Source organism: Trachurus trachurus (assembly GCF_905171665.1).
Source record: "Trachurus trachurus genome assembly, chromosome: 5".
NCBI lineage: Eukaryota > Metazoa > Chordata > Actinopteri > Carangiformes > Carangidae > Trachurus > Trachurus trachurus.
The window spans coordinates 4036188-4051950 of NC_139896.1; the positions used below are offsets into that span (position 1 = coordinate 4036188).

Here is a 15763-nt window from a genome sequence, read left to right on the forward strand (position 1 = left end):
TTGTATCTTGTATCACACTGCGGCTACAAACAAACACAATGTGCAAAATACGCTACTGGGATTCAGTGTTTGGAGGTTACTACTGACCAAGAAAACCTTCAAACATGTAAAATACGAGCTTTAAAAACCCACAACATCTTGTGTTTGCAACAAGCTAACTGAGCTAACACCGCCTGCTTTGGTAAGACAAGCTCAACAAGACAGCTGTTTATCTTTGAATTCTTTAAATGAATAAAGTTCACAGCCAAAAGTCAGTGTTAGTGAACAAATAGAGCTCATTATAAAGTGACTGTGGCCTGTAGTTGTAGTTTAATATCTGTATTTAAACAGCTCAGTCAGACGAGGCGGGGGGGTCCAGGCCTCCAACAGAGGCTGCAGCTCCCAGAAAATTCAATCAAGTGTACAAATACGCATGTCTACACCAGTTAGCGAGCATGCCAGATATCTTTAGTTTACTCTAACATTATTAGGCATGCCACTTTCTTTTTCTTCTCTTTTTTGGTTATCTGGCAGAAAAGCCCTAACAAGTCATTTATTCTTCTATTCAGGCTTGAATACTGAGAGAGAGAAAAAGGGAAGAACTCAGGCGGCTGTGGTGAGATAATTCGTCTCATTCCCAATACAGTTTCTCCTCTCATTTCATGAATTTTATAGAAGTCAGTGTCGACTGAAAAGAAAAAGACAGAAGACTGAGAGGATGAAACCTTCTGCGTCAAAAACAAGTCAAACAACCTGAAAAAAAGATGTTTCAATGCTCATTAAAGCATTACATATTATCTAGGCTACTTTTAATAGCAACTCTTGATTTGTACAGAACTCAAAATATGTCTCTTTTTTTTAAATATTTTCCACCTTGTTGTTTTTGTGAATGCTGCTGTAACATATTTGTCCTGTAACAAATAGCCTACACTCTCAACAAATAGGCTACACAGTAATTCTGCAACTCCATATCACCACTTACAAGCACTTCACCCCACCCCACCTCGTTCTTTGTTTTTATGTTGAAGAGTGTTTTTCTGTTTTATGGGTTTCCTATTTTTATAATGTGCAATGATTGTATGTGTCCATGCTAGTATACCACTGTGATGGGCAGTTGCAATTTCATTGGATTTTAAATGCAGTGACAATAAAGGCCTCTATCTTATCTTATCTTATCTTATCATATCTTATCTTATCTTAAGTGGGATCAATAAAAAGTCTTTGTATATTTTAGTCCTGAGTCCTGTAAAAAATGTCAAAATTTCTCAAAATATTCCATAAAAAAGGGAAAGTGCATAGTGAATATTCAAAAATATTAGTTTTGAAGGGAGAATCTGAAACCAAGTGTTTCATTGCTTCAATATTTGGTGGTTTTAGTTTATGTGAAGCTTTATTTTGTATCAGACAGGATGGAAACAACCAATAAAAACTGAAAACGAGTTTTCATTTCCTGTTTTTTCTTAAAAGTCTGACTTGCACCAGAATTTAATCAAATCTAAGTAGCCTATTTAAGAGAGATGGAGAACAAAAGCGTGAGTAGAATTTGAACTCAATTCACATTCCTCCGTAATTCAATTTTTACATCCTTTTAAAATATCAATATCAATATGTTTAAAATTCAAAGCGAGTTTTGCTTGTGCTGGTTTTCTGCCTTTGTTTCTCTCTGATAAGATGCGTCGACTTGGCAGCAGCAGCTACACGGCGACTCAGTGCTAATATTAAACGCTCACATTATGTTCCAAGTGTCACTGTGATAAATAGTTGTGAGATTATTGAGATTAAAACCCAAACATATCCGCTCCACTGGTTGACTGTGACCGTAATGATCCTCTCCCAGTCGGGGCTGATTTATTGAGTCTCTTTAACAGTCTTAGGGTGGAATTTTTTACAGCGCCCAACAGCGACTGTTGTCATTATTATTCCTATTATCATTATATATTTCCCTAGTTAGGAATAAAAGACTAACATACAAACTTGGTGCTGCTGTGATTAAGGCCTGAAAATGCAGTTTTCATACTGTTTAAAACTAAATGGACAGAATCTCCCCAAATTTGTCGTAAATGCACATTTTTGCAACCTTTTTGTCTGATTGATAATAAACTGTCTGTGCCTCATTATTGGACCATGAATAAATGAGTCTGCCCACGCGTCACAAAACGTCGCACTGTAACAAATCTCAAAATATACTTTCCCATATCGCCTTCCAGTGGCCTACAGGGTTTTAGAAGGCTTTTATTTTGAAATTTTGCAAAAATAGATAAAGTTAACTGCACAGATTTGTACAATTTGTCCTCTTGAACACATGTTGCAGTGAAAAACAAATCTGTAAAAACTGCTCTATTCTCTCAGCTGTCACAACTCTGATTACTGATGAATTGCAAACACAGCTGAGGTTCATTTTCTCACAATATGAACAATATGAAAACCAGAAGCGACTAATAACACAGTCGTTAACAAAAAGAAGTCGTTTTACTTGTTCCAGTAGTAAAACAAGTTATTATTTGAGCACAAAAAAGGGGGTTAGAAGAAGCCATGAGTTACTGCTTGCAGCTACATCTTTTATTATTTTTTATCGCTCCCATAACTCAGTCGTCATTTAATTTTGTGATCATAGATATAAAGTATTATTATGTGTCTTATATATTCAGCCCTAAAGTTCTCCTGGAAGCTGCTACATTACGGCGGCTTTGAAAAGAATGAGTGTCATTATTACATCTTGTTTCAAGATACAGAGACAAAGACGAGGTTTTTAACATCATTGTTCTTCACTGCTGAAAGATATTTCTGATATTCTAGGGATACATGAATAGTTGTTTGCTTGTCTTTTGTTTGTTTATCTCTCTCTCTTTTTATTTCAAAGCTCTTTATTCTCATTATGTTATAGCATATGTTCTGCTGCTATAGCATCCTGCTATAATCCGACACATTTACATGTTTTTGTCCATTAATGTGCACTGTCCCATCCACATAAACAAATAAAGTTGTTGTTAGTTATTTGCTTGTCTTTTGTTTGCTTGTTTGCTTTTATTTCAAAGCTCTTTATTTTCACTATGCAAATGGAAATCTTATGTACAAAGGGTAGGCAATAGGCATAATAAGCTATTGCTTCAGCCTACTACACCTTTTGGTTGCATGTATTACTGACCTATCTATGCATTTTGTCAGTCTCTTCTTTTCTTAATCGACCAAATTAATTTAAAAAAAAATAATATCATATCACATCATGTAATATCATCTTATCATTGATCATTCAAAAAACCAAAAGCAAATGAATGTAGCCTACAGTATACGTCTGCTTGTATCGTTTTGCACATATGATCATATAATTAAAATGAAATATATAATATATAATAAATATATCATGTTGGAATAAACACTGTGCTCTGAGACACACACACACGCACACACAGAGACACACACACTCGGGTCAGGCTGTGTTCTGGGGCGGGGCCGTGGTGTCGGCCAACTTCAAACCACACACACACACACACACACACACAAACACACACACTAACACCACCACCACCACGCCCACACTCCCCCCTCCTCTCCCCTCCTCTCCTCCATCAGCCGCGGCGTCACGCCACAGACCAAATAGCATCTCTCACGGCTTGCTGTTGCCATGGCAACTCCGTTTTCCAGAAGCCTCCAGCCCAGGTCTCCACATACAATAAATGGTCTCTCATGGATACAGCGACGTGAGTGTGTGTGACTGTGACTGTGCTGCGAGTGTGTGACTGTGTGACTGTGTGTAACTGTGTGTGTGTGTGTGTGTGGCGTAGAGAGACACTGACCATGTCCACTCTGAACACACACACACACACACACACACACACACACACACATGATGCTGTAAATGTGCAGCCGCGTCTTGTGATGATGATGATGATGATGTGGTGAAGTCGGTCCGGCCTCATGTTGACGATGCTGCTCACACACACACACACACACACTGAAACACACACAAACACAAACAAACACACACACACAAACAAACACTGAAACACGACGAAGCATCAACCAACCAGCGAAGGAGTGACTGAATGAATGAATGGATGAATGAATGAATGGATGAATGAATGGGCTCCATTGGCCGGCTGATTAACTCAGTGCACAGAGCAGGAAGCAGCAGGTCCGGATGAAACACAGCTCTGTGTCTCCCCAACCTTAATTATTCATGTCCCACTTACTCCTGACAAATTATTCAGAGCTTACTCCAATCCTACACTCTCTGTCAAAGATGATTGTCTTTCAGAATATGTTAATAAAGATTAAAGATTGATATAGTTGCATCATTTCCTCTTTTTTACTTCTAATAGCAAACGACGCTTTAATATTTCACGAGGCGATTTCACGGCTTGATTTGGGGTTTTTAATTTTTTTTTTTTTTTTTTTGATTGAAAAATCTGAATTAATTTGTGTTTGTTGAAGCGTCTGTCGAAGGGTTTGAGGAATTCCCCAAAACCAGTCGATGCAGAAGCTTCAGAGATGCAGAGAGAGAGAAAGAGAGGGAGATCAAAGCCTTTTACAGTAACAGCATTTCACAGTCGTCACTATTAACGCCTACAGTGCTGCAGAACACTCTGTACTAACTTGCAAAACTTTGCCGGTGACATTTATTAAAAAAAAAAAATCTAATTACACATTTTTTTGGGGCCTGACTGGTTGCCACGTCTTTACCTTAGCAACAGTAACATTTGACTCCAGATTAATATCTTCATGTTTCATTCATTTCTTTTAGCAACAGATGGAGCCTTCGTTCTCAATCTGCAAACCTATTGATCATTTTAAAAAAGGGGCTGCGACTAAAGAGTTTTCATTATTAATTAATTTGATTGATCCGATTATTGTCCTGAGGGCTTGGTCTATAAAAAAACACAATTTTGTCTTTATAGCAGAGAAAGCTGAAGTTATACGAGCTCATGATGCAGTAAATCCTCACAGCGAGAACCGGCATCCATCTCTAGAGGAGAGCTCTGTTTGAAAAAGACTTAACTGAACTTAACAGGTTTTATTTTTATCAATTACTTTAACTTCAGTCGATTCGATTTTCCGTCAATTGAATAGAAAACCAAACCAAACACACATACGTCCTGCAGCTTTAAGTGGAAAAGTAGAAGATCCTGTGCTTTTATATCGCCCCTCCTCCTTCCTCTTTTTCTCCTCTTAAAGACGTGTGTTATATCTCAAAGGGAAACCACTTTATTTGATCTGAGGGGAATCTTCACTAAAACTTAGTTATTTTGCAGTTACGTGTAGTTTCAGACACACTGAGGCTCAGGGGGCTGTAATAAAAACTGCTGCAGAGCTGATTCACCAAAGTCAGGAGAGATTAGCAGCCGTGTCTCTGTCCCTGTTCGTGTGATTCACTTATCATCGTCATCATCATCATCATCGCAGTAAATCCACCTGTAGAAATCTCAGTTCCCACCTGATGACGCTCAGGTTTCACTCTTCCATTCATCTTTAAACAAAAGCAACAAAACAAGCAGACTGACGCGAACAACAGCTGATTTTAACACAGTATGTTAGTGCAAATCCACCTTCTGTGATAATAAGCCAAATATATTCCCTCAGACTCGATAATTAAACAACACCACAACTGTTGCCGTGCCCCAAATAAATGCATTTGTGAATTGTAAGAGGGAGGGATGGATGGATGGATGGAGGAGGGGCAATGTAAACGGTTATAAATATGTGATCCTGTTTAATCACATTGAACAAAATGGTCTCAGTTGCTTCGTCTCAACCCAAGTGAGTGAGCAGTGATGGATGAGCCACAGCAGCACTTTTTTTCTCCTCCTCTTTTCTCCTCTCTTTTTGTTGTGTGAATAAATCTGGGTAACCCTTTAATTTACAGGCCGTTAATTACATGATAAAGTCAAGAAATAGCCAAGAAATAACAAGGAATTGCGTCATAATGACGTAGAAATAACGTTCAGTTTCATAGTATTATTGAAAAATATAGCCAAGAAATATCAGTCAATTGCAAGAAAAATTTAGAAAAATTCTGGCCTTTCCCAAAAAATTAAAAGCATGAAAAGCATGTGTAATCTTTTGTCTTTATGAAAAACATGACATTACTATGAAATTGACCGTTATTTATAGGCTATTTCTTGACATTACTACACAATTAATTGTTATTTCTAGGCTATTTCTTGACATTATCATGTACACACTAAAAACAGTTGGGTTAAAAAATAACCCAACTGCGGGGCTGAATAAGGACGAACCCCTTTTTTGGGGTTATTTTAACCCAAAGGGTTGAACCGCCACCTTACCGCGGTGGAGGGGTTTGAGCACCCGAATGATCCTGGGAGCTATGTTGTCGGGGGCTTAATGCCCCTGGTAGGGTCTCCCAAGGCAAACAGGTCCTAGGTGACGGGTCAGACTAAGAGCGGTTCCAAAACCCCTTATGAGTGTGTGGCAAGGTGAAGAGGGCCTGGGCGGGGATTGAACCCACACCTCCCGGGTAAGAGTCATGCGCGCTTGCCAGTCACCCAAAGGGACATCCCCTTGGCCAAGTAGCACATGATCAATTGGAGGCATAGTGACAGGACCCTCAACTGTCACAAGTGGAACAATATCAAGGACGTTCACGTCGCCCGGATCGGCGTCACCGGGGCCCCACCCTGGAGCCAGACCTGGGGTTGGGGCTCGCAGGCGAGCGTCTGGTGGCGCGACGTGGGCCCGCCTTCCAGTAGGCCCACCACCTGCAGGAAGGACCATGAGGGGCCGGTGCCGTGTGTTTTGGGTGGCAGCCGTGGGCGAGGGCCCCGGCGACCCAATCCCCGGACAACGACTCTGGCTTTAGGGACATGGATGTCACCTCGCTGGGGGGGAAAGAACCTGAGCTCGTGCGGGAGGTTGAGAGGTATCGGCTAGAGATAGTCGGGCTCACCTCCACGCACAGCCTGGGCTCTGGAACCCAACTCCTTGAGAGAGGTTGGACTCTCTTCCATTCTGGAGTTGCCCATGGTGAGAGGCAGCGAGCTGGTGTGGGCTTGCTCATAGCTCCCCAGCTCAGCCGCCATGTGTTGGAGTTCTCCGCGCTGAACGAGAGGGTCGCTTCCCTGCGCCTTCGGGTCGGGGATCGGTCTCTCACTGTTGTCTCGGCCTACGGGCCCAACAGCAGTGCAGAGTACCCGGCCTTCCTGGAGGCCCTGGGAGGGGTGCTGGACAGTGCTCCAACTGGGGACTCCATCGTTCTGTTGGGGGACTTCAATGCCCACGTGGGCAGCGACAGTGTTACCTGGAGAGTTGTGATTGGGAGGAACGGCCTCCCCGATCTGAAGCGGTGTTTTGTTATTGGACTTCTGTGCTAGCCACAGTTTGTCCATAACGAACACCATGTTCAGGCATAAGGGTGTCCATCAGTGCACGTGGCACCAGGACACCCTAGGACGGAGGTCAATGATCGACTTTGTAGTCGTGTCATCTGACCTCCGGCCGTATGTCTTGGACACTCGGGTGAAGAGAGGGGCTGAGCTGTCAACTGATCACCACCTGGTGGTGAGTTGGATCCGCTGGCAGGGGAGGAAGCTGGTCAGACTTGGCAGACCCAAGCGTATCGTGAGGTTCTGCTGGGAACGTCTGGCAGAATCCCCTGTCAGGGAGGTCTTCAACTCCCACCTCCGGGAGAGCTTTGACCAGATTCCGAGGGAGGCCGGAGACATTGAGTCCGAATGGACCATGTTCTCCACTTCCATTGTTGACGCGGCCGTCCGGAGCTGTGGCCGTAAGGTCTCCGGCGCCTGTCGCGGCGGCAATCCCCGAACCCGGTGGTGGACACCGGAAGTAAGGGATGCCGTCAAGCTGAAGAAGGAGTCCTACCAAGCCTGGCTAGCTCGGGGGACTCCCAAGGCAGCTGACGGGTACCGGCAGGCTAAGCAGACGGCAGCCCGGGTGGTCACGGAAGCAAAAACTCGGGTCTGGGAAAAGTTCGGGGAGGCCATGGAGGAGGACTACCGGTCGGCCTCGAGGAAATTCTGGCAAACCATCCGGCGCCTCAGGAGGGGGAAGCAGTGCTTCGCCAACACTGTTTACAGTGGAGGAGGGGAGCTGTTGACCTCGACTGGGGATATCGTCGGGCGGTGGAAGGAATACTTCGAGGATCTCCTCAATCCCACTGACACGCCTTCCGTCGAGGAAGCAGAGGCTGAGGACTCAGAGGTTGATTCATCCATCACCCAAGCTGAAGTCACTGAGGTAGTCCGGAAGCTCCTCAGTGGCAAGGCACCGGGGGTGGATGAGATCCGCCCTGAGTACCTCAAGTCTCTGGATGTTGTGGGGCTGTCGTGGCTGACACGCCTCTGCAGCATCGCGTGGCAGTCGGGGACAGTGCCTCTGGACTGGCAGACCGGGGTGGTGGTCCCTCTCTTCAAAAAGGGGGACCGGAGGGTGTGTTCCAACTATCGGGGGATCACACTCCTCAGCCTCCCGGGGAAAGTCTATTCCAGGGCACTGGAGAGGAGAATTCGGCCGATAGTCGAACCTCGGATTCAGGAGGAACAATGCGGTTTTCGTCCTGGCCGTGGAACGCTGGACCAGCTCTACACCCTCCGCAGGGTGCTCGAGGGCTCATGGGAGTTTGCCCAACAAGTCCATCTGTGTTTTGTGGACTTGGAGAAGGCTTTCGACCATGTCCCACGTGGCATCCTGTGGGGGGTGCTCCGGGAGTATGGGGTCGGAGGCCCTCTGCTGAGGGCTGTACGGTCCCTGTATGATCAGAGCAGGAGCTTGGTTCGCACAGCCGGCAGTAAGTCAGGCCTGTTCCCGGTGCGTGTTGGACGCAGGCAGTCTCTGCATTTAACAACTCTGTGTGGTAACGTTCTGTTATTATCTCATAGCGTGGTGAATGTGCAGGTCACAACTTGTCCACCAGCGCGTTGTGGAGTTGTTGGATTGTGTATTTGATGAGTTTGATGAGGGGAAACCAAGAAATCCCATGAGCCTCCGTAGCGTAGCTCTGAGCAGCTCACAGCTCTGCTCTGCCATTCTAAAAATAGCTTGCACCGACAAATAAAGGTAACAAACCTACTGCTATGACTATAGGGGTTATGGCAATGGGCCAATTTGCCCAAATGTTGGGAGCCTTTTGGAGGTCGGAGGGCAAACACCCAGATATACGTTAAAGTGATATTTCCATCATATGTCTCCTTCACTGGGTCAGAGTCATGTAGACCTGAAGTTGTGTGGTGCAGGTGCAGCAAGATGCTCGGTGGGTGAACTCACCTTCCTCCTCGCTGGAGCCCCTCTCCACGGCCGGGTAGAGCGGCGGCGTGGTGTTGGTGCTGCTGGGCGAAGTCGCTGCTGAACTTTTGGTGAAAATCCCGCTGATGAACTTGAGCATCTTGCGGTCGCGGGGCGGAGCAGCAGCAGCAGCAGAACCAGCAGCAGCTCTGTGGATCGTCGCCCCGTGCAGATCGCTGTTGTCCAGCGTGCGACTCGTGCCTTTCCTCTGCGGCGGAGGAGGAGGAGGTCCCGGCAGCGAGACGGTCACGGTCTTGAACCCTCTCTCCCCCTGGGGGCTGTCCCGGGCCATTAGGCCTGAAAACCCTCCGCCTAAAGGAGGAGCGCCGGGGCGTATGAGCGTCCCTCTGCCGTCGCTGTCGGCCCAGGACGCGCGGTACGGCCCCAGGGTCGTCGCCGCCATGAGGGGAGACTGGTCCCCCATACGGGTGTCCCGGCGGTCCAGAGTCTTGGCCGAGTGGTAGAGGCTGGCGTTGGCCTCCCTCAGCTCCCTCCAGGCGGCCGAGTTGCTCCCTGCATGTGACCTTTTTAGATGAGATGAGATTAGATTAGATAATATTTATAGAGAGCCTAAGCGGAAGCAGGAAGTAACGGTCGCCATGGGACCTCAACTCTGAAAAACTCTCCATGCAAGTGAACGGGACTGAAAGTTTTATTTCGTGATCCGATTGAATTGTGCCATGAGAAAAAAATATGACCTCTACCTGTTTAAAACATCACGTTTCATCCGGGAAAAAAAGCAGTTTATCGTAAAACGGCAACGGAAGAATGTATTTTGTGTGAAGATGCTCTACGGACTACAGATCTGGTGTCCCACAAAAAATACGTCACCAACTGACACGGGAAAGGGCGGCGACTTGTAGTCTTTCTGGTTACAGATTCTTCCGAATTTTATTCTACAATAGTTTTACGATAAACTGCTGATTTCTCTTCATGAAACGTGATGTTTTAAACAGGTAGAGGACATATTTTTTTCTCATGACGCAATTCAATCGGATCACGAAATAAAACTTTCAGTCCCGTTCACTTGCATGGATAGTTTTTCAGAGTTGAGGTCCCATGGTGACCGTTACTTCCTGCTTCCGCTTAGGCTCTCTATTTCAAACCAAACTAAATGATATCTCACGTACAACATAACAAGGAAATCCACAGGACACCATATAACCATATATCAAACAGGAACAAACAACAAACACGGTTTGAAAAGGGGATGGAAGAAGCAAACTTCCAACCCCAGACAACACACATACAACGCTAAAGGGATACGGCAACATTTTTTGAGTCCATGACCAGCAGATAGACACCATCCTTTCGACTGTGCGTGCAGTAACAAGGGGGAAAAAAAGTTTAAAACAAATTTAAAAAAATGTCCACGTGACCGTAGGTAACCACGGAAACTCAGCGGAGCTGTGGGCTCGGCCTGTTAAAACTGTCACCACTGTGTAGTGTGAGGAAGGACGGAGGCACTGGTGTTGCATTCAGGTGCAGTCAGGCAGACGGCCGTCGGCAAACCAACCGGATGTCATTTTACTCCACCAGAGAAAGGCGTTAAAACAATAGGACATCACCATGACAACATACTGTCACGCCTGTATTGTTTTTCCTCGTGCTGGCGGACCACTTGTTTACATAGACGCTTGTTTATCCTGTTACATGCAGCGTCTGTTGTCTGTCTGACATCTGCCCCATTTCACGTGAATGCAACATCAAGAATACGTTCAGATATGCAACCGCACCGCTAGATGAGGGGAATTCCATAGGCTACCTTTAAAAATGCTGACTAAAAATCGAGAAAATCGGTAATATCGCAGAATCGCAATTTAAATCGAATCGGCATCCAAAAAAAAAAAAAATCGTAGAAGAATCAAATCGGGAAAGAAGCGTATCGTCCCAGGCAGCCCTATAACAAACATGTAGCTACCTCATCAGGACCTCGGTCCCTCGCTGGCCGACTTGCAGCAGCTGTGGCGGCGGCTGCTGTGGCGGCGGCGGCGGTGGCGGTGGGATGGAGAACGGGAGGCTGCAGCGCGAGCGGCTACCGCCCAGCTCCGCTGCTGCTCTCTCTCCGTTCTCGCCCTTCAGGAACAGCAGCGGCGGCGGCTCCCGGTACAGCTCCGTCCTGGGGCGCATGGCGTCGGAGCGAGGCCCCTCCCGGCGCACCGTTCCCTCCGAGGACGAGGGTGCGTACACTTTGACCATTTGCCTGATCTGAGGAGGAAGAGGAGGAGGAGGCGCTGCTGCTGCTGCATGCACGAGGGAAGTGTCTTTGCTTTTGCTCCAAGTGGCATTGAAGAAGTCTTTTTGGTGTCCATGATGAGATTCCCGCCTCTCAACAGGTTTCCCTCTGCTGCTGCTGTACTTCACCTGCAGCTGCACCGGCGGCTCCACGCCTCCTCCTCCTCCTCCTTCTTCATCTTCACCCTTTCCCACCACTTCTGCTTCCCTCTCCTCCTTCTCAGGGACATGGCTCACCTCCACCACATCCTCCTCTACCACCTCCTCCTCATTCTCATTCTCCCTCTCCTTCTCCTTCTCGGGGCTCCCTTCCCCCTCTGGAAGAGCGTCTACATCCTCTGGCACGGCCTCAACCTTCACCAGAGTGAGGGAGATGAGGTAGGTGGTGGTGCGTTTCTGTGGGTTGCCCGCTGCTTTGCTCATTTGGGACGAGCACCAGCGGCGGCACCGGCTCTCCTCCACCTCCTCCTCCACCTCCTCCTCCTCCTCCTCCACCTCCTCCTCCGACCTATCCAGATCCAGATCCAGACCTGCTGCTGCTGCTGCTGCACATCTCAGTTACAGAAACCGGGACGAGACTGAAGCAGAAAAGAGACAGAAAGACAGAGAGAAAGAGAGAAGATCTGAGATGAAACACAGACACATGATCAAACCTTGTGTTGCTGATTATGTCTGACACCAGGCTTATGATGGGTTTGCTGCTACTTTAATGAAGACACAAGAAGGAGGAGGAGGAGGAAGAGGAGGAGGAGGAGGAATCCTGTGAATTGCAAATTTTTTCCAGAATATATTTAAAAAAGGCTGACCCAGTGGTGAAACAAGTCTAGACCATTTTTTTTTTAAATGCCTCCATTAATCCTCTTCAATGCACACCACCACCACCTCCACCTCCTCCACCACTACTACTACTGGTCTCCACCACTGATTCATTCATAATTTCAGCCTTCAGCTTTTCCCATCCTTTAACTCATTTAATCTCGACAAGTTAAATGAAACACATGGAGAGACATTAGGAGGCATTTTTTTCTCCCTCTGCACAGTCTGTTGATGTCTTCGCCCTCAGATCTCAGACTGGAATTATGCAACAGTCAATACGTTCGGCTGCTGATCCATTTCTTGCCTATATACGTACAGGGGCTGAGACGAATACTGGTTGAATAATGCCACCTTTACTACACTGGTAGGTCTCTCTCTCTCTCTCTCTCTTTTTTTTTCCTTTTCATTTGCTCATATCATACCTTCATTTTTCCTGAAGAATAAGCCACTGCACTCTCTCTCTCTCTCTCTATGTGTCTCTCTTTGCACGGCTCCTTGTGCGTTTCATTTGACGAGGAGGGAACAATTTTTTATCTTGCCATCAGATTTTGTCGTTCGTATCAAAATAGCACATCAAACAAGGCTGAGAAGAAGCGGAGAAAGGAAGAAAAAAAGGAAAAAAGAAGAAGAAGAAGGAGCTCCAGCTGATGATGAGTCAAAGAGAGAGATGAAAAACAGGTGAGAGCTATAAACCGGGGGTTGGTTGGTTGGTTGGTTGGTTGGTTGAAAATGGGAAATCATTCACATGTCACGAAGCGTCTGGCAGCTGGAGCCTCAATCCGACAATGTCATGCATAACATTATGTATGCACGGTGTTGAGGGTCAAAGAGAAAAGAAAAACCCAATAAAAAAAACAAAAAACTGCTCTTACAAATCCAGAAAATGAAAAGAGAGAAGAGATAAAGTGTCCAGCTCCATCCTCCTTCCTTCCTCGTGTTGTGCCTGATTCTGAATCTGTATCTGTATCCACCTTCCACAGCTTCCTCTCGGTCACCGCATCCTCTCCCTCTCTCTCCTCCGAGTGCCTCATCCAATTAGCAAGTCAATAAAATGTGTCTGTGAGGCAGGAGGAAGCCCACCAGCTTCACCACGGCCCCTCCTCCCTCCTTTTTTTTCTCTCTTCTCTCCCCTCTCTCCACCCCCTGCTAGCCGCCGTTAGCCCGGCTGCTGCTGCTGCTGCTGCACAGACACACACACAGACCAGCAGCTGCACACTGTGGGACTCAGCTCTGGGGATGAGGAGGCTCTGCACGGAGGGGAAGAAGGTGATGGTGGTGGTCGTTGTTCACGTTCATCAGATTTTTATCTGTGCCGACACAACAAAAGAAGAGACAAGGAGAGAGAGAAAAAACACCTCAGCTCTGCTCCTGCCAATGCATCTGCTCTGTCTCTCCCCCTCCGCCTCACAGTCTGTCCCCTCTGAGCCAGAAGAAACAAGTGGAGAGGGAAAAAAAATAAAAAATCTCAAATGTCTGTGCACGACGATACAAGAGACAGACAATAATGAATAGAATAAACAATCAGAGAGAATAAAATAAATGCAATTTCAAAAAAAAAAGAGGGGGAGGGAGGGAACATCTAATTAAATTGCATGAGAAGAAGACGACGAAGAAGAAATGATGGATAATTAAATGCAGGATGTTATAATGAGACGGGGAAAAAAGGGAGGAAATCCGTCGTGGAAATTAAAAGAAATGCATAAAAAAAGGACATAAATATAAAAAAAATACACATTTGTGTTTACTCCATAATCTCCCCTCAGAGGGAAGCTGCCTGTCTTCCCTCTGTGTCCTCGTCATAAACCTGTCAACACAACACACGAGAAAATGAGTCAAAAATCATGTTAATCAGCGTTTTAAAGCTTCGTGTGTGGAGCTTCGGCTCAGTGATCCTGGATTTACCGTTTTATATCCACGTTGGAGCTTTTATTCTGATGAGACAGACAGTAAACAGCTGATTATTGTGGATATACGAGAAAACAAACGGTGGGTTTAACAGTTCAAACTTTTTTTTGGGGGGGAAAGTTATTATTAGTTATATTTAATCACTATTTAAACAGTGACCGCAGCTGCCAGCAGCTTAGCTCATTAGTGTTGACTAATCTAATCTAATCCTCATGTTAAACATGTTAAATCTGATATTTGTTTGATACAGAAACTGAAATATAATAGTTTCCAAGACAATTAGTTGCAAATGCATTCCCCTAAATCTTGGACTATCAATTTTAAAAAGGTACAGTTTTTAAGATTTTCCTAAAAATAAAGTAAAATATGGACTTATGCAAAAGAAAGAGATCCTGCTTCTACTCATGTGTGACGGTGACTGTGTCTGCAGATTTGCCAAAAGGTTGTATGTGCATTTTATTGTGATAATGATATATATATATAGCCTATATATACTGTATATTATAATGTATTAGTTTTTTTTTTCAGTTAAATTAGAATTAGAATTAGAATTAGAAAAACTTTATTGTCCCGCCAGGGCAGGAAATTCATCTTGAGAGTTTAATGAGAAGTTCAATATGAGGAAACACTGTGACTAAATCTAGCAGCAGGTTAGTTTAACACTAATCAAGCGACCTTGGGTTTTTTCAAAGGCGCTATATAAATTGAAGTTGTTAATTCTAAGCTACAATAACACAACCAGCTGCTCTCAATAAAAAGAAAAAATAATTTTCTAAATGTTGGTGCAGCTCAACAAATAAGAATATGATGGAGGTCAGCAGGTTTCTCTATTGAAGCAGACAAAGAGAACATTTAAATCTCTGCAGGTGTTTGGAGTTAATAAGATGGTTAGAGTGCAACACCATTAGATTTGAATTACTGAATATTTTGGTTTTCATTAAATATAAGCCATAATCCTCATAAGAATTAAAAGAAATAAAAGACATGAAACTTTTCGGTCTGTGTGAAGAATCTATATAATATATGGGTTTCACTATTTGAATTGAACTAAACTGAAATACATTTACTTATTCTTATTTATTGAGATGCACCATTAGACTGTGCAGGAATATTGGCTATATGTGCATTTTTAATTATGACACTGTTGTAACAGTAGTTTATTCATCATATTGGGCCTTTAAAATGAAAGTTTCAAAGAGGAAATTCAGTCATACTGTACATTTCCTCTCTTAAAATTTCCAGTCGATCACGACGGAGGCTGAAACTCACTGTGCGAAAACGGTTGCACACGTTTTTTTTTATATATAAAAGTTTCTGTGGGAGTGAAGAAAGGAGCGTTATTGAATGTGAGGGTTATTTCTAAATGTCTCTGCAGCTCAACCTGCAGGAAGATTTCAGTTCTGTGTTTCTGCTCCAACATAAACACAAGCATGACACTAAAAACAAAAAAACAGATAGAAAAAACATCTCATCTTTCTTTTTGCAGCCACATTCATGACCGGTTTATTTAATCACTGTTAGTGGGTTGTTAGTGGACATTTGTGGACTAGAATCTGTATAATAATAATAATAATAC

The 15763-nt window shown here is 44.7% G+C and overlaps 1 protein-coding gene across 1 annotated transcript in view; it reads right to left on the reverse strand.

Moving 5' to 3' along the window:
* LOC310985599 (arf-GAP with GTPase, ANK repeat and PH domain-containing protein 1-like) overlaps positions 1-11889 on the reverse strand; it is a gene marked incomplete at both ends in the record, with an annotated part of 44475 nt that extends 32586 nt beyond the window's left edge. The window contains 2 exons of the mRNA XM_083971216.1: positions 9214-9755; positions 11153-11889. Of these exons, the coding sequence (XP_083827342.1) occupies positions 9214-9755; positions 11153-11889 (1279 nt within the window). The remainder of the gene's footprint in view (positions 1-9213; positions 9756-11152) is intronic.
* Positions 11890-15763: the final 3874 nt, after the last annotated feature.